The 25,324-nt window shown below is 35.6% G+C and overlaps 2 protein-coding genes across 15 annotated transcripts in view; one reads left to right on the top strand and one right to left on the bottom strand.

Moving 5' to 3' along the window:
- LOC308194489 (uncharacterized protein) overlaps window positions 1-25,324 on the top strand; it is a 251,907-nt gene that overhangs the window by 33,658 nt on the left and 192,925 nt on the right. For 7 of the 12 annotated variants that reach the window (XR_013950576.1, XR_013950581.1, XR_013950582.1 and 4 more), the window contains one exon: window positions 17,023-17,067. The gene's annotated coding sequence lies outside the window, so the exon portion shown is untranslated. Of the gene's footprint in view, window positions 1-17,022; window positions 23,646-25,324 lie in introns of those variants that run through there. The other 5 variants (XR_013950571.1, XR_013950594.1, XR_013950595.1 and 2 more) reach the window with 5 other exon arrangements.
- Window positions 1-25,324, bottom strand: part of GLRA3 (glycine receptor alpha 3) — a 92,263-nt gene that overhangs the window by 33,666 nt on the left and 33,273 nt on the right. For all 3 annotated transcript variants that reach the window (XM_080590497.1, XM_080590496.1, XM_080590495.1), the window contains 2 exons: window positions 9,730-9,953; window positions 7,144-7,226 (listed from right to left, as the gene is read on the bottom strand). In XM_080590497.1, the coding sequence (XP_080446623.1) occupies window positions 7,144-7,226; window positions 9,730-9,953 (307 nt within the window). The remainder of the gene's footprint in view (window positions 1-7,143; window positions 7,227-9,729; window positions 9,954-25,324) is intronic.

The raw sequence follows: 25,324 nt of genomic DNA, 5'->3' as shown, positions 1-25,324 counted from the left end.
AGTATGAAGATTTTATTTTAACTAATTCAATATCAGGGCATTAAAAGCCTATAGTCTCATAAACAAGACAGTGGACATCCAACAAGTTTGTCTTGAAGAATTATTGAAATGTCATGAAAGTATTAACATGTATTCTCCAGGCCATTCAAGGACTGTTCTAGTATGGAAAAATAAGGCTTGCTATTCAAGACAAGTAAGTCCCCTGAGTCCTCAAGTACTCTACATCTTTGAACCAGAACTGTCTTGGTAATTCCAACAGACCTCCTTTTTCATTCTGCTGACAGATTCTTATTTGATAAATTCTTTCATTTTAACCACCTTTAGAGTACCATTCCAAGCCATGAAGAATAAAATTTTTGAGGAAACCTCTGATCCACCTGATTATCAATATACCTGGTACTTTTCCTACACATTCTGTTCTACTCCAGAAAGGCTTTGCTTCTCTTGCTGCTCTTTTAAATACCTACAGCTGTATCAAAACCTAGCTCTTTTCCTCTTGTTCAGTAAACAAACACACGAATGGCATGAAACAGCCAAACTGAGTACCTAGTATCTAGCATTTTTGCACTAGAGAGTTTGGTTTGACTCGAGGTTTCATTTTTATGTTTCTCTTATCCGAGTGATTTGTCTAAATTCCATTCTCATTTTTTAATGTTTAGTAAGTACAAGTCCAAGACTAACATTGGATTTATTCAGCAAACAGACAGTTATTTAGGCATCCAGCTGAGGAAAGAAATACAATCATGTTGACTGGAGTAGTTTCAAAGTTTTTCTATTAGGCATCCCAGCAGAGTCTCTCCAGGACAGGCTGCCTGTGGATTGCTATGCAAAGAACATGGCAGAGAATTGTGGCCTAAATTCTAAGCAACATATCATGGGGAGGATTTGACAGGTCTAATGAGTCTGGCTGCAGTTTGGGGTTAGAATAAATTCTTCTAAAATGCATTACCCACTAAGAATATTAGCTTCAGAAATCAGCTGTTACATTTATTGACTAAATTTATGCTGAAGCACCAAGAAAGCAGGATTTTATTCTATGTACAGAAGTACAGTATGGAGCTGCTTTCCAAAGGGACTGCCCCTTGCATTGCCCTCTAAGTGAGGGGTCTGGAGTGCAAGTCTTATGAGGAGTGGCTGAGGGAACTGGGGTTGTTTAGTCTGGAGAAGAGAAGGCGCAGGAGAGACCTCTTTGCATTCTACAGCTTCCTGAAGGGAGGTTGTGATGAGGAGGGTTTCGGCCTCTTCTCTCAGATAACTAATGATAGGACTTGAGGAAATGGTCACAAGTTGCGCCTGGGGAGATTTAGATTAGATATCAGGAAAAACATTTTCTCTCAAAGAGTGGCCAGGCACTGGAATGGCCTGACCAGGGTGGTGGTGGAGTCACCATCCCTTGCGGTGTTCAAGAAGCAACTGGATAAGGTGCGATGAGATACGATTTAGTAGCTTAGTGGGTAGTATTGGTGATATGAGAACGGTTGGACTAGATGATCTTGAAGGTCCTTTCCAACCTTATGCTTCTGTTTCTGTGTTTCTAAATCACTCTGATGGATCTCTCCCTTTAGAGTGACAGGTTTATCCTTCTTGGCCTTTTGGAGAAGAGCAGCATTTCGGGTCCAGACCCCTCCCACTTCCCTCAAATCTAACATATGCTGATGCCTATAGATTTTCAGGTGTCACTTTTATATTAATTTCCCTGGGTTCAGCAGCAGTTGTACAGTTGCTACTGCTCTTTCATCCTATGTCGGTTGGGAACTGAGGAATACAGTTCTTTGTATCTGTGTGTGAGGTCTCACTTCAGATATATGCAATTGCTCAAGTCACCCTTCTGTAGAGTAGAAACCATGGGATGAGTTGTTGACAGCTTTTGTGCTACTGAAATGGGAAAGAGAGAAGTGATATGGTTTTTGCACTCAGGTATAGGCAAGCATTGACCTAGTGTGTCCATAATTACTCTCACTCAGGTACACGCCCTAGGTTCCCTGGCAGATGAGAAATACAGTCCAGGTCTGTTACCCATCTTCTGTGCTCTTGTGGGAAGGGAACACTGTGTGCATCATTTCCCATGATGCAGATCTGCCAGTTGCCTGCCTACAGATCTTTTCATTTCAACAATCTCTGTCCCTCCAATTTAGAGACTGGGAGGAAAGAAACTGTAATGTTCTGGTAATAGCATTATGTAGTATAGAGTGAATTTCCTCTAAAATCCAAAAGACGGAGATGATTGCTTAGAAAGACTAAAAAGCCCCCATAAATCAAAAGGGGGGGAAAAGGCCATTCTTTTATATATTAAAAGTAAAAGAGACAAAGCATCAAAACAAAATGATGAAGTAATCAGGAGCTTTTTCCCTTACATATGCTGCTGCTTTTCATAGTATATTTCTTCCTTTGTGATTGATTTAGTCTTTTAATGGTACTACTGTTAGAAAATTTAGGAATATTGAATTTCAGATAAAGTTGTAATTGTAATACAATATGTATATATATATAGTTGTAATATATGAATAAATGAATGCTATGAGATAAAAACAAAGCCTAAAAAGGGAGTGACAACAAGCTCTAGCACATGAAAAAAAAACATTTCTTTCCTGGGAGATAGGTCACAGAAATAAATATGTATCTAGTTGACATTTCTTTGTATCTTATTCAAGCAGAATAAAACTAAAATTATCTCACATGCCTATAGGCTGCCCCAGCATAAACCGTAGAAATGTAGAAGGGATTATTTATTATCTACATTTTCATTTGCTTCTTTTCAAAGACACAAAAGCAGCTCATTCTAGTTTCTCAGAAATAATTTGGTAAAGTAATTCCTTTTGAAATAGAAGACATTTCCACTTAAATATTGTTCAGCCACTTCATGATGTAAATGAAGGGGCAAATACATCTGCAAATATTGACCTTGGAAAAACCATTATGAGAGCTAGTTAAAATTAAAAATATCATTTGTGGAAAAAAGCTATACATGAATTTTCCACTTAGGGCTTTCTGTGCTGGAGCAACAGTATCAATATTGATGGAAAGTATCTAGTACTGAACAAAATTATTATTTTATAGCAGAGGTAAAACCTATGATTTGTCCTTTACAAGTAGTGGTCAGCTTTTCTTTGCAACCTTGAATGGTGGTAAGATGACAAAGAAAAGGTAAGTGATTTGTTAGAAACAATCCAATTTGCTTTATGTCACATGCAGGAGCATGACTTGTAAGACCAGACAGTTTAAAGAAACTCTGAAATTAATAGGCATTATAAATTCGTAATTTTACCAAGTCCTGCCCAAAGTTGCACATGTTGGAAAGGACAGTAATGATGTTCACTTTCAAAAGAAACATCTGGAAGCATGGCTGCTGCTGTTTTGCTCCTGTTACTATTTTAGTTTTTGCAAAACAGCCTGATGATCAGATCATTCACTCCAGACAAGAGAAGTGTGTTCTCGGTTTTGAAACCCACATCTTCTACTTCCCTGGACAGGGCATAAGCCTGTGTTTTGCATATGTGTTTTAAGCATATGTTTTGTCTTCCTGTTTAAGTTGTCTCACTCTGCACCAAAGAATGTAGGACAGAGCCACAGGAGAGTATGACACTGTGAAATCTAGAAAGGAGAGAAGTCTAGAAATCTAGAATGAGATTTTTGTATGGCTTTACACTCTCAGGGTTATTTCAGTTCTTTCCTCAGGAGATTTGATATGAAGCAGCATGAGAAATTGCTAAATGCACCCATCTTCCTAATTTTTTCTTCCTCTTTCAAAGAGGATTGGATGCCTGTTCTTAGCCAACTGCTCTGGAATGTGGGTGTTCATTTCATCCTTTTCTAAGTTTTGGAAATTGGTCAGAGTTCAGGCTCAAGTTTAGCATTTTTTAACTTAGCTACTCTCCTGCCCAGCATGAAGATATTTTTTGTAACTCCTCCAAGGTATTTGGTTCCCTTCCTGTACTTCCTGTATAGGGAAACCATTTTGGGGTAGATGACTTCCTTCTCTTAAAGGTCTTGGAGCTTGGAAGTTGTGTCATTGTGTCTACTTTCTTTGGATCTGTCCCAAAGCTATTTCTCTCAGTTTCAGGGAACTGTTGTCTTGTTCTTGCAATCCTAACAGGTTATTCTGCTAGCAGACACGTAGGTATAGTCAGAGCTCCCACATACTGCAAAATTTTCTGCCACAGGCCAGTTAATTTGGTCATAGTCCCTATTTTTCAATGTCTGGAGTTACAGGTAACAGGACAAGGTGATATGAAGGAAGTTTTATTACTTACAACTTCCTTTTGATATCAGATTTGAGCTTTCTCTGAAACTGGAAGATTTTGAATATCTCAAAATGAAGCATATATCTGTGTTTTGTTCAGCCCTTCTTTTGCAAGCATTGCCTCTCTGTACTATCTGAATGTGCAGCAGGGAATTTACTCCCACTGAACTAGATGATTAAAAACAAGACTTCAGTAAAAAATGTTCTGCTGGAAAACACTGTAGAACATCTACAGTGCTATTCAACTAATCAGTATTGCTTCCCTGTGGTACAGTTTGTGGGAATTATGAGCTCCTGCAACGTTTCTATAAAGGAAAACAAATGCCTGTTTCTTCAAGAATGCTCAGTTGTTATACAACCTGTCCTCACATGGACTGAAAGAAGGGAGTACAGCTGAGTTTTATGAAGTTGTTAAAGTAACAATTTTTAAACACATTTAAATATATATATATACACACTTTCTTCTTCAAATACTGTGATACCTTCTGTTCGAAGCATAATTATATAGAGTGAATATACCTGTCATTTCTATGTACTCTGATACAACCACCTCATATTAACCTCTTATTTAGTCGCATTATTAGTAGAATTAGCAGCTTGGATAGACCGTGGAGTTTTGCTTAAATGCTGAATATATAATATTGCCCTAAGTTCCTTGACATTTGCAACAAATAACCATTGCTCAATTGTTGTCAAGAAAATTTCTGCTGTCAGATCAGCCATTGTCCTCATATTGAAAGCCTGCTTTGTAATATCATCTGTCCATTGTAATGAGAGAGCTGACTTCATACCCACCCTGCAATTTTTTGTAAAAGCATACTATTACCCGTACAACAAACAGTTCTGACATACTGACTGATAAATAATTACTTCCCACTTCACTTAGATACTTAGAACACTTAGCGTTCCAACTAAAAAAAAAAAAAAGGAAAAAAGCAAGGCATACTTTAATCAAATTATGTATGTTGTGTTTTTGTTCTCTCTATATATAACAATAAATGTTATAATGTATTCCAAATAATCCAGTATGTTCTTTCTATATGCAGAAAATTCTTTTCTGAAATACTTTACTTGTTGGTCCTAAAACTATAAAACTAGATCTCACATAACAATGGGTCCTTAATATTTACCTGTTCTTCCTCCTGTCATTTATTTTCACAAACTCCAGAATATTTCAAAGAATGCTTTATTTTATTTCATTTATTTATTTTATTTTATTTTATTTTATTTTATTTTATTTTATTTTATTTTATTTTATTTTATTTTATTTTATTTTATTTTATTTTATTTTATTTTATTTTATTATTTTATTTTATTTTATTATTTTATTTTATTTTATTATTTTATTATTTATTTTATTTTATTTTATTTTATTTTATTATTTTATTTTATTTTTGTTTTATTTTATTTCATTTTATTTTATTTTTGTTCTTCACACCATTGGGAGGATCATTCTGCTAGGAACGTCTTCCAAACTCCTGTCATTTTAGGGGAAAAGGCATTTCATATCACAAGGAAAATAAAAATTTAATGCATATCTGTGCCTTCCTCCTCATACCTCCTTTTAGCTCAGATCCTAGCATCAGACAGAACATTTGACTTTGTCTTTTTTTCTGTGCGTGTGTGACTTGGAATGGCATAGCTGCTGTGCACTTTTCATCCTGTTTTCTTTTCTAAGGGGAATATCAATGTAGGTGGTAAGTAAAATATATGAGGGATTGAATTATCAAATACTAATTTTTTTTCACATGAAAAGTGTTCTTATTAATTGTAAGATAATTCTGCAAAGCCTGTCTTCTCTAATCTATTTTTTTACCTTCCCTTTGGTCTCCTCAGGATATTTGTATATAATGCAAAATAGGGCTTTATGAAGAGATTGTTTAAAACACATGGAGTTATATATATATGTATTTTTTTCCATTGAAATTCTGTTGTAACACCTGATTTAGGCAAACCATCAGTCCTTCCATGTTTTAGAAGACCACCAGGTCTTCTGTGTTTTGTTTGGTATTTTCAATGTTAACCTAACTGTGCTACTACATGTCACTTTAAGTCCCAGCAGTCTTCTGAAGATTCTAGAAGTTTTTCCAGTGCTATGGCTGGTGGTGATACCATGCTCACTTTTGATCTCTAGGTGGAATAAGAATAAGTATGGACTTATTCTTCCTCTTACCCCAAGGGCTCTGCAGCCCTTCCAAGATCTTCCACTGATCCAAGTTGCTGCTTCAGTTGAGGGGCTGAAGGCTGTGGAAGTGGCATACCCTGTGCAGCATCATGATTGCATGTATATATATTAAAAACTGTAGAAAGTGTACATGTGGTGTAACCTTCTACAGTTCTCCCTTGCAGTAAACTCTTTCCTTAATCCCTTCTAGGTCGATCAGATAAAAATTACCTAGCTATAGCATGTAGACATGTTGAAGAAGTGGGATAGGAATCTGAAGAGCAGGGACTTAATATAAATTATTGTTTCCACTTTTTAACTACACCAAGTTATTATGAATTTCAGGATATTCATGTAAATCACATAAAACACTTCCTTAAATTACTCTCATGTTTCCTTTATGCACTGCCATATTACAGTCTGTGTGTGTGTGTGAACACAAGGGAGACTTCATGGTGAATCACAATATGCATAAGTGTTGCATAAATGTAAATTCTGTCAGTGGGTACTTTAGTTTAGTAGTACCATTAAATTTACGTGAAACTGACAATCGTCAATAGAAGTGAGGATGAAAGGATCTCTTTCCTTGAAAAGTATCTATGTATCACAGATTAAAACAGGTGATTCAGTTTTGAAAGGTTGTTCTCCTTTCACCACTACAAGGAGTCTTCCTACCCCCCGCATAGTTATTGTAAACTCTAGAAAAGTATTTATAGGATAATACATTACTCAAACTTACAGCTTTCCAGCTGCATTATACATGTTTGCACATCCATTGGAAAATTTTTGAGATCCATTGGACAGGACAGTATTAAAGTCAATCTGAAAAAATAATAAATAATAAATTAAAAATATACCACGAAGATGCCATAGAATTGCACAGGAAGACTGCATCAGTGCATCAAAACATAGAAGTCATTAGAAATAGAAGAAAACAGTTTTTCATTAGAAAGCTCTCAAGAGGGATTTATATTAGCTGAACAAATTTTACTCTCTCGGTCCAGCATGACAACAAAGCAGAAAAAACAGAAAGACAGAACTTGTTACAGGCCTTCAGAAAAACACTATCCAGTAGGGTTGCCTAAGTTAGGTCTAGAGGAATGCAACAACAGCATGCTTTTTTGGTGCTACCATAGAATTATTGTACTGTTACATTATTTCAAATCCTTTGCATAAAATTTACCCAGATTTGCAAGAATTTTATAACAGATGTCAGCTGCAAATCATGCTGGTAAATAATTTATATGTTATTGTCCCAAAATAAGGTGCTTAAATTGTCAACACAAAGGATTAAGATAACGTTTTATGATATTGGTGGTAGACTGAAATATGCCTGTAATTTTGAAACACAGCTTTTTCACGTTAGCCATGACATTTTCTGTGAAATGCTTTACAACCTATAGAAAAAAAAAGTATTTTTACATTTTATATCAAGAAAATAACTTATCTTTAAAGTGGTAATTCTCAGAGGAATGAGAAAGAAGAACATATGAGGTAAAGTCATGTATTTCCCCTCACTGGGCATGTCTAAGTATCCATTCAGGGTCATGACTGTACCTTTCTTCTTGCCAGAGAACAGCTTGCAGGAAAATTTTGCCCCACATTCATTTATCAGTACAGTAGGTAGTATACTCCCTGGTGGACTTGATTTTGGCTCCTTACATATGAGGCTTTCCTAAAATGGTAGTGCTCTAATTCTTTTCTCTTAAACCTGAATGGCCTGGTTTTAGCATTGAGAGCTAGATGGAAGTGGGCATTAGGTGGCAAGTATAGCTGTCTATTTCTCTCTCACTGCATTTTTTTCCTTCTATGAAGCTTTTTCTGCTTCTTTGTTGCTATAACTTTTGTTCATCCTGCCAGTGACAGAGCTAGAGGGGGAGAGTCAGAGGAGGGAACCCAAACCCTGGCCTTATTTCCATGCTGTTAAAAAGAGTTCCAAATGTAAAATCAGACAGGTAAGCTACTGACACAGCAAGCCATTCCAGAGAAGAGGAACCTGGGCTCTGTACAAAAAGCAGATTTAGGAATTTTTATTTTTCTTTTCTTTCAATATCAGCTCTTTAGGAATTATCAGGTCTCCCCTAATCAAAAGCTTAACTGACTCAAATTCACATAATTCCTGCTTCAGGAATTGCAATAGTTCTTAATTAAATCATAGCAACATAAACATTCTGTCTCCACAAGAATCTGGCATCTGCTAGCTTCACAGTCAATGTTTGCTTTTATAATTGGAATATTATAATGGTTTTGTCCCCATTTCATGAGACTGTGAACTTGGTCAGAATTCTATTGAAGTTGCTATCCAAACTTGCTTCAGTTGAGTGCTTGTGACTGTACTCTATGTGGTGTGTGTATTTGGAGGGAGTAGGACAAGGAGGAAGAGCCTAGCCACTGATAAATTTATGCAAGTCACAAACATTTTTTGTCCTGTTGTACAAATTGTTTTGCAGACTCCTGATGTCTCTTCAAAAAAAAGTTCAATTACCCATTACTGCAATATCATAAATCATAGCAAAATGCTAAGTGGAAAAGAGAGATATTTATTTCAAAAATTGTAACATTTTGTTCAAGTTGGTCACTGTATTAATGCAAAATCTGTATCATGACTATAGGCCTTAGTATACCTGTATTGAATGCATCTCTCATTAGATCACATTTTTGAAGTTATTTGTAAGAATGATGTTAAAACTGTTACAGCCTACTGATATCTATATTAATAAAAGGAAAGGGGGGAGAAAAGGATTAGAACTGTTTTTTATCAATACTTAGATGTGATTGCTGCTTACAGCTTCTTAAAACTTTTCAAAAGTTTACTTTCCACTTTCCTCTCCGCCTCCAGAAGTATGTGAACTATTCTTTAAATCTCATGCTTCCTCAAACAGGTCATGTTTCCACATCGGAGTGCAACTGCAATATCCAAAAAGGTGAAAAATAAATTGGATTCTTATGACATTCAAGGGTACAGCATATGAAACTCATACACAGGCCAGGTCAATTATAATACTCCAGGTATATTTGCTTTGTGCAAGTGTCCGAGCTCTGTATCTGTACTTTAAAATGGGAATGATAATTTTCTTATTTATTGATAATTTTCTTATTTATATGATAATTTTTCTTATTTTATTCTTATTTTACTAAGTACATATCTAATGAAGGATCACTTTGGCATTTAAAACAATTAATAATGATGATGACATTCAGTATTCAAAATTCAATTTACTTTAGTAATAATTCTGTGTGCCTAGAAACTGAAAATGTCTGTTAACAATTCTAAGATACACTTTTGAGCTTCTACCTGAAAAAAATCCCTTGATTAGAGACTCACCTGATGGAATAAAGTACATTTCCATTTTTGAAAATTCTCAGCAACTTATTATCTGTTGTAACTTCATGAAAGTTGGCACCTTTTTCATTAGCAAAGAACAAATCAGGTTTCCAAATTGAATCCAACATGGATGGATCTAAGTCTAAAGAGTCATCTGGATATTCACTGTATGCAAGTCGTGGATCATTCCAATTCTGGCGGAGAAAGATGTTCACTCGGTAATCCTGAATGAAAGAGAAAACACGCAAAGCTTTATCAAGCGTAGGGATTTAGCTTTTATTTCATTTCTTAGCCATGTAATCCCCTGTCCATCTGTGTATGACAAAAGAATTACTTAGCTGAATGCCAGCATGATACCTATTTGTATTAGTGGGGACACAGTGGATAAGAATAATTTCAGGACAATTGAAAAAATCCCAAGATAAGGAAATCCAACCTCTGCATACAGTCCATATAGCTCCATATAACTCTATTCCTACAGTAGCACGGTCTTGAGATAGAAATCAGAGAAACATACAGAGTTTTATGACATTACCTTTTTCTGCTCAACTCCCCTCTCTGAGGCAGTGAAAGTCTGTCCTGCTGTAAGGGAACCTCAGTTCACTTCTTTCTTCTCTCTCTAATCCTTACATATTTTAGACATACCACTTAGTCTTTCTGTGCTTCAGTTCCCTATTGAAAAATTCTGTAAGTACTATTTTGTCATACAGCTGTATGAGAAGGACACACTTGTTCCTCCTCTGTTTGAATCTGGTACAGATTTTGTAACTGCTTATGATACATTAGCTTAGGTACAAGTGTAGTCACCTTTATTGCCACAGTCAATCCTATTTTAATTAAGGGTGTTTTTATCAAAAAGATGAGCAGAGTGCTTTAAACTTCTGTAAGTCACAGGGAGTTGTATACACTCTCTGTCAAAGATGATGTATTTCTGTCTGGACACATTATTAAAAATTTACCATTCCAAAAGATAAAAATATTTGTTTGGGAGAAAATGAATATTAGCATATAATTAAATTACATCAAGAACAGACAGAATTGAGATGCTGTGCATAAGATCATAGAGCCTATGCTTTTAATGGTCATACTATGATTTTCCTCCTTATTTGCACTACTGCATTAGTGAAATAGGATGAAAATAAAATATAAACTAAGACCTTCTTAGGTGCAGAGGATAAATGGGAGCTGGCTCTCAGAGCTATTTTGACAAAAACAAAACAAAACAAAACAAAAACAAAACTTTTAAAAGGGAACATTTTGAGGCAGAATCAGAAATGAGGAAGTATTCTGGACTGAGCAATTCAATTTGGCCAATAACAACAGGTAACAGGTATTAGTAGTTAGAGTAACTAGTAACCCCATTTGTGTAAGTAGGGTATCACTGAAATTCCAGTATGGTATAATTATTTTGTCTTAAAACTTGGAATAAGTTTCTCACAGCTGGGAGATTTATGCCAACAGACATAATGAAGGACAACAGGTACCTCAATATACAGCATGTGCTCTTGGGGAATTGTTCTTTATATCTTCAGCATCCTGCTGTTGTGGTCAGTTTAATTATTCAGCTTGAATAAGGATAGCCAAATATGCTAATAACATGTTTACCAAGAATTTGTTGCTTGATAATGAGATAATACTGCATATCATATAGAGAAATTCCCAGTAGAGAATTTTATATTCATATATTCTTATAAATAACGTCAAAGCCAGTAATTAGAAAACCACACCTAGAGAATGAAATTCATTGAGATTATTGTTTTCAGCAGATATGGAAAAGATTTTTTAAACAGTTTATAATTGTTATTGTTGTTATTATTAGTATTTGGTTAATTCATTTTAATCCCCCTTTCAGAAAGGGACTGAAAGAAATTTTGCTTCTCAAGAGCCATGAAAAATCCCTAAAAGAAGCTATTGGTATTTTTCTTAATATGCACTATGGCATGATGAGAGAGATTTTTACTTTGCAGATATAGAAGTAAGCTTCTCTTTGCTCTCTTAGCTCTAAACCTGGGCTACTGGGTGTGAGCACTGCAGCTTTTAGGAAGACTTCATCTGCACTTCAGCCAAACCCAGCATGTACTTTTTAATGTATACAACCTGAAATAGTTTGCAGGTTATTTTACTTTTCTTTCTTGAGCATAATTGACTAATGAATAATATTATTTATACAGTAAGGAGTCTCTCATAAGTGTAATACAGGTCGATGTAAATGCATAGCAGGAAGTTGAAATGAAAGTGGAAAATGGAGGAAGACAAATGGATGAATTTCCTTTAAGTCACCTTAAGCTATTCTATATTTCAATTTGCCTAAACTGAGTCAAAGTATATGGGTTTAAATTGCTTCTAACTCTTAGGATGAAAAAAAAAAATCCCAGTTAAATTGTACTGAAGCAATTTTTCATTATTCTCTCACCTAAGAAGTCTGACTTAAAATGGCTCTCAATATTCATTACAAAAAAAAATAAAAATAAAAAATCCTAATCTGTAAAAGGAAAGAGATACACATTCATTGACTCAGCTTATAATTACACCTTGTGAGCTCAAGGTTTACCTGCTTTAAACAAGTAGGATGTTTTGATGCCAATATGGGGAACAGAATTAAACTGACAGAACTGATTTGTTTTCCTACAAGAGGATTACTATACCTGCGTGCTACTTGCCCAGACTCAGCTAACTCAGATCTGTGCTGGGAAGGTTCCTCTGCAGGGACAGAAAAATCATCATTTAAGCTGTGGCAGCATCCATAGGCACGACAACAACCTCAAGCTGCTATCGTATACACAGCTGCTGTGCTCTGCTTCTGCAGAATGAGGCTGATTTATGGGTCTACACTTGTTCCACTGTCATTCAAAACTCTTAATCACAGAGTGAACTTTCTTAGGGGGTCAGGATTCAATAAAATCAGCATTGGGGCATGGTGAACTTCAATTCAAGTCCAATAAAAACCTGCCTGGAAAAATACTTGAGGAGTTTCTAGAGAAATCATGAAAGTCACATAGAATGTAGATGTATTTGCTGAAGTCTAAAATATAAAGTTATATTCATTATGTTTCTATCGAATTACAGGGAACACATAAAGACTTTTTGGAACGTATTTATACTAATTTTATTAACTACATGTATTGTATGTGTTTGAAAATCAACCATGAACAAGGACACATATTTATAGGTTATACACATGCGCAGAGTGATAGCCCCCAATGGTTAGATTTCTCGCTTTCTAGGTTTCTACATCTGTTGCTATCAGTTCCATTTTACATAATGCTGGAAGAGCTTTTTCCACAGGGTGGAGTGCTTTGGAATTTACTTTGTTACACTAAATGCTGAATTTGATCTTCAGTACCAAATTTATGACAAATGTAGCAGACAGAGCTGTTCACCTGCAGTGAAAGGAGGGCAGAATGCAAAGGAACTGCTAAAGGCATGGGGGAGCAGGAATGAGTTAAATGATTTAAATAGATGTTACGAGGGAGACGAATCAATATCAGGAAAAATAAGACCCAGGGGAATCTTTGCCTAAAAACGTAACCAATGTTTTGAAGAAGCAACTCAAAGGAAGCATAATTTTGTAACCATAGCATGCTATTTGTTTTATTGGATTTGTGGATCACCCCACAGGGAATGAGACTGTTTGGTCAAACGGTTGTGTGTGTGTTTGCAACAGGCTAATTACAAGCCCTTAGCAATTTTGCCATTTATTATTCTGTTCTTGATGTAATACTGTGGTTAAAAAAAAAAAAAAAAGGCCAGATTAATTCCACCACTTGCATATAAAATGCAGAAAGCAGAAAAAATGGTTATTTTCTGAAACAGGAGTGCTACTCTCTTCAGTACAGTACTGAACTTGTTGCCACCATGGGAGAGTGAAAACATATTAGCTTTTTTATTTTGCAGTTTCTAATACGAGCTTTTCTTGTGTAACGTATGGTCTCCTGGCTTGAAGGACAATTTTGCTTTTTGTTATACTGATACAAACGTGGTACAATATGGGGATCTGATGGATACAGGTTTTTTGTTATAGATGTCTTCTCTCTTAAGCTTACTTTCTCCTTCCTACTAATGTACATGGCAAGCTAGTAAACTAGTATATTACAGAATACATCAGCTGTTTTAATTCTTACTGGTGAGATTTTGTAAAGTTGCTATATTAGTCTCTGAAATGCATGCAACTTGTCATGCATTTTATTGTTGCTTTGATTAGTAGAATTAAACAGGGTGCCCTGTGGTGTATTAGGACTATGTGGTAATAGCATCTTTCCGTTTTAAATTTGTTAACCAGCCAAAAGCACTGTGGCTGCACCTTAGGTAACCTAATTACTTTGGGTGAATTAATAGAATTTTCTCATTTTTCCTTTGCATACCTGGAAATTTCAGACTGGACAAAAAACCTATTCAGCTAATGATTTCAATATGTCTTTGATGAAGTTTCTCAAGTACAGAAACTCAAATATTTAAATTTAAGTAAACCTCTCAAATCAGTAGGTCATTTTGCATGTAGGTTACCACTTTCACTGCAAAATCAGAGAAGACCCCTCTCACTGACATCTGAGAAATGTAAATATTGCATGTATTAAATCTGAAGGATCTCCCTGTCTTTTCTCCTGCTTAATAGTTGAAATTCCATGATTACCAAGATTATTTATGGTGCAGCCTCATCTGTAGTCGTGTTGAAAAAAAAAAAAAAGAATAAGTTATTGAATATTAAGAGAATAATGATATAGGACTGGACTGGATAGCCAGTTCTTTGAGGGGAGACAGAAAAGTTTAATTTCTTTAAACTGCCAATGTAAAGACAAACAGAAGACTCACTTGCCATCCATAAATATATTGAAGAGTAAATACTAGAGGGGGAAATCTATTTGAATATAAGGGCAAGAACATCATTTACAATAAATACATTTAGAATGGACTGAAATGGCTCACACTTTATCTTATGCTAATAAACATTGGTGATCTTTTCACTGACATTATTTATTATTGCAAATACCCTTCACTATTTTTCTTAGGTCTTTCCGTTATTACAGGTCTGAACTGCAACAAAGCTACTAGCAATCTATGGTTGTATGGCAGTTCAATTAGTGAGTGAAAAAAAACTGCAACTGACTCCATGCTCCACCACTAACTGTAATCCATTAATCTGTCAGAGATTTACTATAGCAGCTAAAGAGAAATTAACCGTGATTTAAATTGATCGCTGAGTACTTAACTTTAATTGACATGTCAAATCTGTGTCAGAGTAACAAGATCTGACTAATGCCAAACATCTCTGAGAACATGCTTTTCTGTACTGAATAGCTGCAGGGCATTCATTACAAGAAGCAATGTAGATATGCTGTTGATTATGATAAAGGGTTTGTCTGACTCACTGAATCTTCTTGATGATTGGTCCTGGAACAATTCCATGGTGGAAGCTCTCTTTCCAGAATTGAATATGGGATTGGATAAAACAAAGGATGATGTTACTGCTTTTACCGCAGAGAACCCTTCTACCACAGAGAACATTTCTGGAAGTAACTGGGGTACTTCCTCACTTTCTTAATAAGAAGCAGCTTGGTGAAGTTTCCAGCACTGTAGGATTTCTCCTTCAGAACGAAATGTCTTCATCAATGGGCCTTAGAAGGAAGCCTTCCTCTTGCAGTTTTTCTTTCTAAGCCTGTGACTCTTCTGATTTTGCTATATAAGGAGAAATATGCAGTTCCTCACACAAAGAGATGCAGAGCTTTCCTGTCTAGTCCTCCCGCAAGCTAGGTGGCTAAGCAATTTGTTGGCAATTTGAGCCCTTGCAGGCTGAGGATGAGCAGTAAGGCCTATCTGTTCTTGGATAAAAACTCTAATCCTATGGTTGTTTGAAAATGGTGGGTGCTCTTACCCCCTCCATTAAATAGGACAGGCCAGATGGTTTGGGGATTTGGGTGAGGGCTAACTTGCCTCTGATCTCAGGAAGCTTTAGGAAATTATTTGAGCTGTTCAGAGAAGATTGTTGATGGATTTTGAATGAAGAGCTATCTCTATCTCCATCCATGGGTGTATAAAAGCAGATTTTATGCTGTTCTTTAAAATTTTTAATTTTAAAAGAAGTGTTTTACTGGGTTTTCTTATTTTCTTACACCCAAAACTAAGTGGTAGTTGTCCTGTGAATAGTTTTCTTAAACTTTTGTTAATTTTGTCTAATTTCTTTGCAAAGTTTGGCTCCAGTAACTGCCCAGCAACACTCTTATTAAGTCAACAGAACTAAAACTCATTTGCTAAAGAACTAGATGAAACTAGGACTTTGAAATTACTACCTACGGTATCAGAGCTCTCAGATTCCCCTTCAAAATTAAAGTTCAGACTTCAGTGAATACGTATGTACACTACTAGTGCACCAAATGCTCTTTCTAGGTTTGTCACCTGCTTTCACCGTCTTGGATTCTGAAATGATAAGTGTTCAGCTAATGCATGGGACAGATGAATTTAGCTTGCTTGCTTTTCTGCTGGTTTGAATATCTCATTCATCATCATGGCTCATGGTTTGGAGTATAAGAACTGTTCTGTCAGTACTTTAGTTCAGTCTTTTCCTTACTGAAAGTATGGGTCATTTACAGCATGCTTATTAATAGAGCTTTCAACCTTTGTCATTCAACCCACAGCTTAAAAAGAAGAATATAGGCAGTAGTTTCTGTAAGGGATCCTTGATTATTAGCATTTAACTTCCTTCTCTTTACTATAAAACATTCAAGATCTGTTGAATTCAACAGTGTTCCACAAAATCTACTTATTTTCCATAGGTTTTAGGATGGAAACATTACAAAATAGACAGGTTTATTTAATTTTTTTGTTTGTTTGTTTGCTTGTTTTTTGGTTTATTATCAGTAGCAATGGGCAGATTTAAGTTTATGTTCTCATAAATAATTGTCATATCAAAAGTCAAAACATTTAGGTTGTTTACTTTTTAAAAAAATTTAACACAGTACTAAACTGCTGTATAATAATCTTGGTCACAGCTCCTATTGTGTCTTCATTTCTTAATGGAAGTTGCATGTTCCCAACTCCTAACGCATTATACTAAAATCACATTTTGCAACTTTTTGGTGTAACTGGGGTTTTAAGCTTCAGCTCAGAGGCTTTTAAAATGTTTACACTTTCAAGCAGCTGTATAACGGGTTAGATGAAAAAGGACATGACAATTACATGAACAAACATCATGGTCTAAAACTGTCTTTGCTGATCTTTGCCGTGTTCTCGGTTTTAAATATATATATATACACATATATTATATACATATATATACATATATTTTTTTTTCTTCTGCAGACAAATGATGTGTCCCTGACGATGTTTTTGCTCCAACACCAGAAGGTATTTTTTTGCCATGTTAAAAGTTGAGTTTTTCTGAGATGATTCATTTGCCGATGACTTTTTGGTGCTACATATTCTGTGTTGTTATTAATTTATATTCTACATTAGCACTTAGAACATGACTGGTTTCAATGACTGAATGAATAACAGTAGAAATCTTCACTGAAAATATTTACAATCATCCTGGTTTTAATCTCCCCGGGGAAATAAAAAGGACCAAAGAAGAATTTGGGAATTCTGTACTAAATTTCTCCTCAGTCTTCCAACTGTTGGGTGCTAAATATGGCATTGTCTAGAGTAAGGTAAAAGGGGCAAAATAAATGGTAAAGATGAACTAGCTTAAGTCCAGAAGCTTAACTACAGATACATATCTCTAACTTTAAACAAAATTTGTTAGATATGTGTCATCTTTAAATGTATTGATAGGCATGATGTGCACCAAGAATTCTGTCAAGAAAATCATGTTGTTTTAGAGGTTCTACACTGATGTCATAGCAACACATAAATGTTAATGTGGAGTTGAACTAGTTGTACTTGTACTGGGGAGAAAGGGAACAATCTCTCTACACAAAGACATCTAATAGCACTTGAAAACCCCTAAGATATTCCCCCTTTTATCTGATGGTTCAGAAAGATGCATGTCTTCTGTAATCCTATGGTATGTCCACCAGTCCTATGGACTTACAGGGATTATGAAGGCCATTTCAAAAATAACAAAATGCACTTAGGCCACTAAATAGAACGTGAAAAGACACAAACTGCATTCAGTATCCATTTACTAATCTGCTCCTTTCATGAAGAAATTACCTTTGCGAAAAAGTGTATGTGGGTCTAGATGAGTAGCAAGGGAGAAGGATAAGATATTGAAAGAGTAGACACACTGCTGATGAGACATGTCAAGTTCACAGGCTTCCACTAGATCCACAGAAGGGGAAGGAAGTGGAGGAGAACCACTGATGAGCCAATCCTAATCATATATTCATAGATCTCAAATACCCTCAAATATGAACAGTCATACCAGAACAGTCACAGACAAAAATCTGAAACATTTTGCTTCTATTTTGCTAACCTAAATTTATGTGTTCAGTTTTATGAAGCTGCAGAGTAGCCAACTTCATAACATTGTACACAAAAATAAAGAAAAATATTGTAAAATAAAGAACTAATAAAGACTGCCTAGAAATTTGAAATTTTTGGTATTCTATCCCCTCAATCCTACTAAGAGTCAAGTAACTAAATCCTCATTCAATTTAAATCTCTAAAAGAAGATAGAGCAACTGAAAAGGAGATTGTGAGAGATCCCACATATTGTAGCATGCAATGTTTATAATTGAAAGCAGTCTAGAAATCTTCTTCTTTAACTAATCCTGTTATGCCAATAAATTAGCTTTCACGTTTCAATAAGATGACTTTTGAAAATCTATTAACTCAAAAAAAAATCTGCTCAATAGAAGATCAGACAATGTAAATGCTTGTTTTCTTAAGCAAGGGAATAAACTGAGATTTGCTAGAAGAAGAGATTTGCTTTTGAGAGTTACTGTTCGTCATTAAAAAAGGTAAAGAAATAATGGTGAATACACACTTTTTCCAAGTGATGTGTATTCAGTACATTTGTTTTTAATTCACCTTCAATATCTTCTTGATTGTGATAAAGTATTTGATCAATATCTGTTCACACTGGCTCACAGTCTCTGACAGGAATTGCCCTGAGGAGGCAGTCAGCTATTTTTTTTTTTTTTTTTGTCGCTGCTTGCCAATTGGGAACTTTCTAAGCTGTGGAGAAGGCTACAGCTGTAGAGAGCTGAATCCTGTTAGCTTCCATGTGTTGAAAGCATTGGATGAAGGAGTTGAAAAAGGTAAATCCTCTGCAAGCTGGAGCAGCAGAAGCAAAGGAGCAGAGAAGACTGTGAGGTAGGATTAGCTGCAGTCTAGAGAGATGGAGTAAGATGGGAATCCCTAGATTCCTATCTAGAGACACCCATCTTGTGAATCCAGATGGAAGGTGGCCTTTCCTGTGTAAAATAGTTAACTAGCTGAAGGGACAAAGGAAACTGTTTTGGGAATGAGAGAAGATACAACCCCCAAATTCTGTGCTGTATGAGGTGAACGGGACTGCTAGGACTACATGATAAGTGAGACAGATTCTGAAGTCATAAGGATTATTTTGCACCATTGAGTAAACCAAACTGTCTCAGGGAGGCTGAGTTTTAGTACTGCATAAATTGGCAATAGAATTTAGGAGGATTAAAAAAAATAAGATCTAGCACCATAGTTGTAATGCCAATAATGACACAGGGAGGGGCACGTCAGTAAAATACGCGTATCAGCCCAAATCTTGCTGTGATCATATTGGCACTTAGAGAAAAATGGTCTGGATCACATTTTTATAGCACCTCTTGTTCTGCCAACTGTTAATGACAACGACATGTGATAGCACACTGTGTATTCTATTTGGAAAAGAAGAAAAGTCATAAAGACTGTAGAAAACATTCCTACAAGTTTGTTGAATATATTGTATTACTTTACTGTTGAATTGTAAAGTATTATAAAATGGTTTGAACTTTTTGGGATATTATTTAGGCTATGTTTTTGCACTGTGGGTATGATATATATAAAAAAATCTGAGTGCACAGCTTTTTCATGCTGAGTGATTACTTTGGCTATTGTAATTAAAAATTCACACCCAGAGTGCATGAAGTACCAAGTATTCAAAATAAAATGAGTATGTGAGAGTGGAACTGAATTTTTAAATGATGCCAGAATAACTCAAACTTATTCATGGAAAAGAATTTCAAAGATAATGCTTCGTGTAAAGTGTTTACACTGGAGAGCTTTTCCAGCACACACATACTACTTAAGAATAGAAATTAGGAAAATATGGCAATCCAAAAATCCCTTATTTTCTTAATTCAAGTTAATTTTAAAGTAATTTTGAAGTTAATATAGCTTTTGTTTCTGTAAACAAAGTGTTAGTAAATTGCAGGCTCATGCAAAAAATGAGGGAGAGGCTTGTGTTAGGATAGTAATACAAAGGACTTAACTTATGGACTTAACTTATGGACTTAATTCCTATTAGAGTTAATGGGAGGCAAAGTCAAAATCCCCATATATCATGATAAGATTAATTTCCATTACCAAAATACACATTGTGAGGCATCAAGGCATTTATAGTCAAGAAGCTTTAAAAATGTTTTATTTTGGCCTGGTCTCTCACTACCTTTTTTTTTTTTTTTTTTTTAACATAGTCTTTACATTGGTACGTGTCCTTACAAATCAAACAAATGTTGTGAGTGTTACACAAACATAACCTTGGTGGAATGAATTGTCTTGTACTATTGCAACAAAATAAAAAACTTTATAAACAGCCTACCTCATACAGCGTGAGTGGAGCTATGTAGGGATGCCTTAATCTTATTTTCACAGGTCCTGAGATTTTCCACAGCAGTGACTGAAATTAGGTATCTTCACAGCTTTGTCTGGATAATGTAATTACTAGATGCAGGATATGGACTTTTAGCAGCAGTTAGCCTAACAGCTACTATTCAAACTGATTGAAATGACAATTATAGAAATATAAAAGTAATGGAGAAAATATTGGAGGGGATGGAGTAATGCTTTCACAGTGCAGTAGTGCTGCTAAAGTCATAGTTTTCCCTTAAGTGAAAAGAGCAATCAGAGAAAAGAGAATCAAAGGAAGCAAGCATAGGTTAAGAGGTAACAGGAGGTGTGAACTTTTCTTCAGCATTTCTAGAACAAGATCAGATGGGTACAGGTAAACATGGGATCTAAAAAAAATAGGCTAAAGGATAAGTAAAGTCTCCCTTGACATGAGGAGCTAGAGATTCTGGAGGAACCTCTCATGAGGGTTGGCATGTGAAAAAAACTTTTGGGTTTTAGACAGCATTTGAACAGATGAATGGGATTATAAAGCTAAATTGTCTGCAGCAGCAAGGGCCTGCACTGATGATCCAAGTGGTCCTTTCCAGTCCTTTTTTCCTACTAACTGCAGTATGTGTCTATAGGGAAATAGAAAATTTAATCTTTCTGCATTATACAAAGTGTTCTGTAAAATTGAACATTTGTTCAAATGGATCAGAGAGAATGAGCAATGTATTTCTGTGGTATGTATGGAAGAGCTGATTATAATACCTATCTTGGTAAATATTTATCTATTTTAGGTAAAACAGATCAATTACAGGAGAGATGTGGAGAGCTGGAACATGATTTTCCTGTGCTTGGAGTACTAAGGCCACTGCAGGCTTAGATTCACTCTCTTCTACAAGTGAAGTAAAAATAGGTGAAGCTAGTTTTCCTTATTGTAAACAAGGACTTAAGAAAACATGGCTCAGTATACAAGTGTAAGGCTATCACTGCTGCCAATTCCCTACACCTGTGAAACAAACTCTGGCTGACTCATTCTAACACATTTACAGATCTGGGGCATGAAGTTGGTATAGATGGCTGTACACCTGATTTGAATTTCTTCAAGGACTAAGAATTCAAAGCAGCAGATACTGTGTGCATCTGGTGGTAGCTGGTGAGAGATGTGAATTTTGTGGATGCTGAGCTTGAATGAGTGGATACAGATGCTCGGTTTTCAGCACTAGCTAGAGGTAGTGGAGTATGTTCGAGGTTTTGTGTGACAACTAGGACTATAAAATAGTAGTTGCTTTTCGTGAAGAATCTTGGGGATTTTATTCAGTGTTCAACATTCTGCTGGTGCTGTTGTTAGTTAATGAAAATATTTGTTGATTTATGTATCGGCAAAGAGTGCCAATGTTCAAGTATCATGTTTTAGTCTTCTGTCAACCTGAATGACAAAAACCTGCTACAATTTAGGAAAACAAATATTGTCAGTGCTTACTTTTTAAAAATCTTTATGATGCAGTTCTCTTCAAATAATTCCACTTACATGTGTGGAATTACATCTTCAGGCACCATAAAAATAGGATCAGCTTTGAAATGAGAAAACCTGTTGTAAGTCTCCACCTGCAGCTTCAGTACATGAGCTCAGAGTGCCTGTCTTCTACATATATCAGAGTCTGCAGAAACACAGTTCTTGCATGTTGGGAAACATGAAATATTACTTCTTCTCTGTTGGCATTAATACAGTTCTGTCTGGAATCCTTGACATTACCACACAGGTCTGAAATTGGTTATAAGTCACTCTTGTGGATGGGTATTAAGATTCAGATGATCTGTTTATATCAGTAGGGAAAGGTAAAAAACAAACAAACAAACAAACAAAAAACAGCAGTATTTATTTCTGACTCATATTTATTCTCTGTATTGCATTAAGATCCCATTGAATTTCAATTCCAAGTTCCTCGAAACATTACGGAACTTGGCTTTGTCTCAGCCACCAATCCTTGGGATAAATACGAAACCTACTCCAATTCATCTTCTTCCAGAATAATCTAGAAACAAATTGCATGTGGGTCACAACCATAAAAATGAATCAGGCTTAATCAAATCAAAACAACTGAAATGGCAATCTTAGTATTTAATTGTGGAAACCTTCTGGTATATTATGCTTCTGAATTCTGTTTCTAAGGTATCTGTTTTCGCAAAAGTACTATGCCTTTATTCTCCTTGTGCCCATTACATGGCTGCTGTCAGTGCAAATACTTGTTTGAACGTATGCTTCGTTGTAGATACTTTTTGTGATATTTTCACAGCTATGGCTTATTCATGCACAGAATATAATTGTTTTCAGTTCTTGCATAATTTGTAAATTTCCATTAGTACTGAAGATGCACACTAGCAACTGAATTGGGTCCTCTATGGCAGTACTTTCATCTAAAGCTGTCAAAAATGTACATGGTATTTTCAATCTACTTTTCATCATTACAGTATCATCTATTCTAGACTGTAACTTCACAGTCACTATGGAGATGCTAAGTTCATGAAATTACTTCCTTTCATAAGGAAATTTCACTTCCTCATAAACCGCTGAAAGATTATTGAGAAAGGGCAGGTGTTTTGAGACCTGAAAACAAGGCCTTGCTGTTTTCCACTATTTTCTAAGACAAATGAACTCTGCTATTAGGTACAATTGCAATTTATCTCCAGAGCATTCAGCAGAATGTGGCCTCAGGATGCTATATGAAATAAACCCGTCACTTGGACTTGAGTCGGTTTGCTGCTGTTGAATGGTGACAAACAACTTAACTGACAGTTGATCTCTATAAAGGCAAGATTATATGTTCATTTTTTACTGACATGTCTCTTCATGGTTTAAATTTCTGTTTTCCTGTACATCCATGTTGAATAGACTGGTTTTCAAAAAATGTGAAATATGTGGAAATCATCTCTGTAACTAAACCTGTTTTTCAAATAACATGTTTGCACTCTACTAGCCAAGGAATGAACACTACTTCTCCCTAATAACTCCCTGAAGATTTGCTTTTGAAAACAGTTTAAAAGCCATTGGCTTGAGGGGTTAGGGAAAGAAGCCTGCCACCAGCTTCTGCAAAGGCCATAAATTCTAGCAAAAGCAAAGATTCTGTCCCTTTCTAGAAATCAATTTAATCAACCATTTTTGCTAGTCCAAACATATACCAAACCAAACAATCAAAGATATTTTCTTCAGGGAAAAGACCATTTGCTGCTCGAATTCCTGGAATTTAGTTCTGGAATAATCCAACACAAATTCTATCTATTATTTTTATACTGAATCATTTATAAATCTTCAAAGGAAGCAAAAAATAAAAATTGAAAATTCCTTTATTTTTTCAGTCAAAGGAGCTGAAAAGGCTAGAGTTATTTCTGAGGAAAAAAAAAAAAACAAACAAAAAAAACACTACTGATGCCAGGAGTTGAGGAGTTTATACAGGAGTATAGTTATTTCATAACACAGCAAGAAAACATTAGGAAAAGGTATGGAATAGAACAATCATTCTCATAACCTTCCCAGAGGTCAGGCAATAAAACACAGTACAACTATTTCTCCTCATTTCCAAAAGTTTGTGTAAGGATGATTTTCAGTATTTGTAGGGAACCAGATTTTTCCAGATTTGGAAATTCACCTAGTGGTACCTGATAACCTGTGTGTGCAGTATCATCTGTACTGGCCCTTTCTGTGTAGCCGTATCCAACCCATCCTACTGCTGCACCGTCTAAGTCAGTTTATATCAGTAAATCAGATACTGGCTCCTCACATTTGTATGCACAGCTCCAACTGGTCTTGTTGTTAATAAACTAGTCCTGTACCACTGCATACTGTTTTTCCATTTTCAATCACCGTGCACCCTTGATACCCTAATCTAATTGATAAGCCTCAACCCAACCTTTTGCCCTACGCTGCGAGTTAGGAAGCACATCCAGGGTTGCAAAATATGCCTTTTTTGTTGCTGTTGTTGTTGGGTTTTGTTTGTTTGTTTTATTTTGTTTTGTTCCTGGAACTTCAAATGTTTTGTAGCCAAGAAGCCTGTAGGATAAGTAGCAAATTCCACCCCCCTTTCAGGCACACTACTATAGTTGCCTTTTATAGAATTTCCATTGATTATGGAAAATATTTGCTGCATCCAGGGACAGCAGATATGATGCCGTCTGGTTAGAATGCAGGTTCAGCAAGGGGATTTGCATGCATTAGTCTGGTCATGTAACAAACTGGACAGCTGCAGACCTGGCAGAACTTGAAAGATGTCATGTTCTCCTGACTCCATGACCTAGGCTCAGAATCCTAGAAGGAAGTTCATGATAAAAGGAAGGATGCTAAATAACTCACCTTCAGTCCATACAAGAACAATCTCTTGATTTGATAGAATCAAGACAACAATCATTGCCTTGATAGAAGGGAGTTAACCATCAAATATGGTGAAAAATAAGTTTTTTTGTTGTTGTTGTAATTTCAAAACTGTGAGGTAGTTTTTATTACATATTCACTCAACTGCAATAAAAATTGTGCGAAGTAGATTCTTCTGCCAATCACTTCAGTATTAACACATTACTATATCCATTACACAGAAACTTTCAATGTATTTTCACCAAAGGAAGGCATATATTTCATCATATTTGAGATAATAAACTAAGTGATTTATTTTAGAAAAAGTATTTGGTAAAACATCATCATTAAGCTTTGCAATGTATCCAAGTGAACATGTTTCAAGTACTCTGTTTAAAGATGACCTAGAACAGGTACAACAGAATATAAAGAGAAATGTTCACTTGATGAAAGATGAAGAAATTCAAGAGCTGTGACTCATGAAAGGAGAGTGATCATAATGGCTTAAAAATGGGTTAATTTTAGTTGAAG

The sequence above is a fragment of the Anser brachyrhynchus genome (genome assembly GCF_964034855.1).
Source record: "Anser brachyrhynchus genome assembly, chromosome: 4".
Taxonomy (NCBI): domain Eukaryota; kingdom Metazoa; phylum Chordata; class Aves; order Anseriformes; family Anatidae; genus Anser; species Anser brachyrhynchus.
This window is presented reverse-complemented; position numbering and strand designations above follow the sequence as displayed.